The 3,801-nt window shown below is 57.1% G+C and overlaps 1 protein-coding gene across 1 annotated transcript; it reads right to left on the minus strand.

The window, feature by feature from the left end:
- Positions 1–2,168: 2,168 nt before the first annotated feature.
- On the minus strand, positions 2,169–2,855 carry TMEM41A (transmembrane protein 41A; the record flags this gene model as incomplete). The annotated part of the gene is made up of 2 exons (XM_010158847.1): positions 2,169–2,389; positions 2,717–2,855. Coding segments are annotated over 2 exons (360 nt in total), but the record flags the coding sequence as incomplete, so codon positions are not given.
- Between the last annotated feature and the right edge of the window lie 946 nt (positions 2,856–3,801).

Consider the following 3,801-nt stretch of genomic DNA (forward strand, 5'->3'; position numbering starts at 1 on the left):
AGGGGCGACGCCCTGCGGCTGCCCGCTCGGCTGCCACGCTGAGCTCTCGTTCTTCACACGCCCAGGGCTCCGCGCTGTTAGGGTCACGTCTGCTGCCTGCCATGCATCCCTCCCTTTCCTAGGGGTGTAACCCTGTGCCGCAGGGATGTAATCCCAGCCTCCTGCCCTGGGCTGTGTGCAGGTGGGGGGGCTCAGCAGCCCCCCGCCATCCCGGATGGCTGCCGTCAGCTCCGCAGGGGGTTAGACAGGCACTGTCCCTCGCGAAACCCACCCAAGAACGGCCCGTAGACACCATCCCCACGCGTCCGTGTGCCGCGGTCCCCGCCGCTCCCTCTCCCAGCAGGCTGCGGGTCGGGTGGCGGGTCGCCCCGCTTCCCGCTGGCAGGAACACCGCCTGCGCCGGACAGCAGCGGGCTCCCTGGTCAGCACCCCCACCCCCTTCTCGTGGCCCCTGACAGCTCCTGAACACTAGCCTAGGCTTTCTCCCCGAGCTGAACGTTGCCTTCCCCACTGTGGTGTTCAGTAAGCATCTCATCTTGGCCCTGTCCAGTCGTGTTCATCTCCTCCCTGCTCTGCGGGTTCCTGATACAAACTTGATTTTAGTTTATTTTTTTTGTATTGAACAGTGTACAGTGATGGAAACAAGAATGACTATCAAAGCAAACAATGCATGGAATAAAAAGCCAGTGTAATTCAACACTCCTCAGGCTGGTCTGGTGATCTGGGAATGGTTTCTCACGTACTCCGGGATAACATCACGAAGCCTCTTCATAACGAACACAGGGTTAGCGAGCAGCCCGTGCTTACCCGTCGCTCAACTCCCAGCAGCAGGGCAGAGGCTCGGTTAGGCATACGTAGCGAACCAAGCACACAGCTGTCCCCGAGCCTTTCCTTCGCTCTTGCCAAACGGGCGGTTTTGGCAACGCGAGCTGCGGCGTGGGATCTGCACCCCTGGCTTCTCATCCTGGGAGCCTCGCTGTCCCACTCAGTGCCAACCCCGCAGGCGGGGAAGGTGCTAAAACAGATGAAGCATTCACTCTCGGCTTCTTGTGTGCTCTGGGGTGTCCCCCCTGCCCCCTTCCATGCCAGAAAGCTTCCTCCATCCTCCGAGGGGAGAGCAAACTCATGGAGAGTGGAGCAAGGAGGTGCAAATACCAAAAACCCAGGAGCATCCCACCATCCCTGGGGGGCTACTGTTCTCCAACAACTGGGACAGAGCTTACCTGCTTATCTGGAAACCTCCTGGTTATACCTGAGCAAACATGTAGGTTTGAAGGTGCTTTTTAAGGACAAATCACTGCCAGCCAGGCACATCTATTCCTTTTTATGCCTTTTAGTCTTTGTGGGAAGGAGCAGCCACTGACAGACCTCTGGCAGCAATCTGAGCGCGTGCTGACACACGAATGGTACCTACAGGCAGCTGGCCCCCAGACCTGAAGGGATTTTGCTGCAGGGTGTGCTTAACCCGAGTGACAGAGGAGTCTCCTGCGTCGGGGAGAGCTCTCCTACAGAAGATGCAAGGAGCCTGAAACATCACTCCTTCTCGGCTTGGTCCTTGTGCTGCTGCACCTAACAGCACAGAAGCGTGGCTTGTCACTGAGGCCAAAAAAGCTAAATATCCTTATTTATGGGTTGGGGAGGGCAGGGGGAGGAGCTGGCTAGAGCTGGGCGACCAGAGGGGCAGTGAAAAACAGCCAAGGCCACGCCAGCTCAATGCAGCTCCGTGTGCTGCGGACTCCTGGTGACGGGATGTCACCAGGGATGAGGCTGGGCAGAACACCAGCCTGCCCTGCCTGCAGAGCAGGCAGCAGCTGTCCCGATTTGTCAGGACAGGGGTTCTGTTTGTCTTCCTCAGGGGATCCCAATACTCCTTTTTCCCCATCGCTGACACATTTGCAGCGGGCTGGCAAGACCCTCAGGCACACCGGCGACACGGGCCAACTCAAACAGGCAGACGACCTGAAGTGCTCATGAAGCCCCTGCACAGCGCTCCCTGTGCACACACGCACCGTTAAACCTTCATTACAAACAACCTTCACCCCTCCTCCTAGACGAGAAGAACGATTAAAAACCGCAATTGTCCGTGGTGGCACACAGAGCATGCAGAACAGGAATAGAGACCTGCGGCTTTTGCGAGGCAGCCCCCCTCCCCAGGGGCACCTCAGCCTTCACAAGCTCTTTTTGCCATTGAGTAACGGAGCCCGCTCGTCGCCATCCAGCTTCAAGCGCTCCTTGCTGTATTTCTTGATGAGGGTCCCTGGTATCAGCGCTGCCATGGCCATGGCCAGCAGTTTGAGCAGCGTGTCCCAGGAGAAGATGGCATCCAAAGAGGTGATTTGTGACAGCATGGCGCCTGTCTGCACACAGATGAAATTATACGGTGTAAGACCTGAAAGAATCAGAGTGGGTGGGGGAAAAAAAAACCTGTTAGCATCCCTCCCACGTAAAACTGACATAAATATGTCCTTGCCCAAGGTGAGGCACAGGGGTCTGTGTGGAAAGATCGGGGTGGGATTTGAACCTTTCCTGCATTGGTAACACACGTATTTGCAAAACGCTCCAAGGTTGCATGAAGGCAAACAGTTAAATGGGGCAGAGTCACAGCTACGCCCCTGCGCTCTGCCCCCCCAGCCCTTCGTGCTGCCCAAGGCTCGGCGGCGAGAGGCAACGGTGAGAGGCAACGTCACGCTGCCCCCTCAGTCTCCCTAGGCCTTACCGATGAGAACGGAGAAGAAGAACTGGGACACAGGGATGTTTAAAATGGGAGCTGAGAGATTCAGAAACCAGTTTGGTGTCATGGGGAACAGCCTCAGGAACAACAAGAAGAAAAATAAACAGCTCCTGTTCTCTTCTACCTGCCAAGAGAAACGTTCCGAGTTATCTCTGCTCCTCAGACAGCGGGATCGTCTGAACGGCCACGGTGCTAACGTGAATTAGGTTTTCTCATCCCATGCCACAACATAACATCAGTCCAGAACGGATTAACAGTGGCAACTTTATGTATCATAGACTTCACAGAATCTTTAGGTTGGAAAAGAGCTTTAAAATCATCAGGTCCAACCGTTAACCCAGCTCTGCCAAGCCCACCACCAAACCAGCTCCCTCAGCACCTCGTCCACACCCCTCTCAAATCCCTCCAGGGATGGCGACTCCACCACCTCCCTGGGCAGCCCATTCCAGTGCCTGCCAACCCCTTCTGTGGAGGTATTTTCCCTGATACCCCATCTAAACCTCCCCTGGCACAGCTTGAGGCCGTTTCCTCTTGTCCTGTCACTTGGGAGAAGAGACCGACCCTCCCCTCTCTGCACCCTCCTGTCAGGGAGCTGTAGAGAGCCATCAGCTCTCCCCTGAGCCTCCTCTTCTCCAGGCTGAACCAGCCACTGCTCACAGGACTTGTGCTCCAGACCCTTCCCCAGCTCCGTCCCCTTCTCTGGACACGCTCCAGCCCCTCAGTGTCCTTGTGAGGGGCCTGAAAGTGGACACAGGCCCTGAGGTGCATACGTATGGGAGCCTAAGGGTGAGCCAGCCCCTTCCACGCAAGCGGTGAAGATGGGATCCAACTTCAGTGAGAGCCTGGGAGCAACCCCCTCCCGCTGTACAACGCAGCACAGGATGGTGGAGGCACTTCTGGAGTGCAGCGGCTTCCCAGTCAAGTCATTATCTCACTTCCAGTTTTCCTTGGGATCCGGGATTGTGCATGCACCCCCTGCCAACCGGCCTGCTCCCAGGAGCGCAGTCTGCTCGCAGGCTGTGCCGAGGGGGACCCTCACCCCCCCGCCCCCCGCTCCTCTCTGGGCAGCC

Source organism: Eurypyga helias, unplaced genomic scaffold (assembly GCF_000690775.1).
Source record: "Eurypyga helias isolate BGI_N326 unplaced genomic scaffold, ASM69077v1 scaffold15979, whole genome shotgun sequence".
Lineage (NCBI taxonomy): Eukaryota > Metazoa > Chordata > Aves > Eurypygiformes > Eurypygidae > Eurypyga > Eurypyga helias.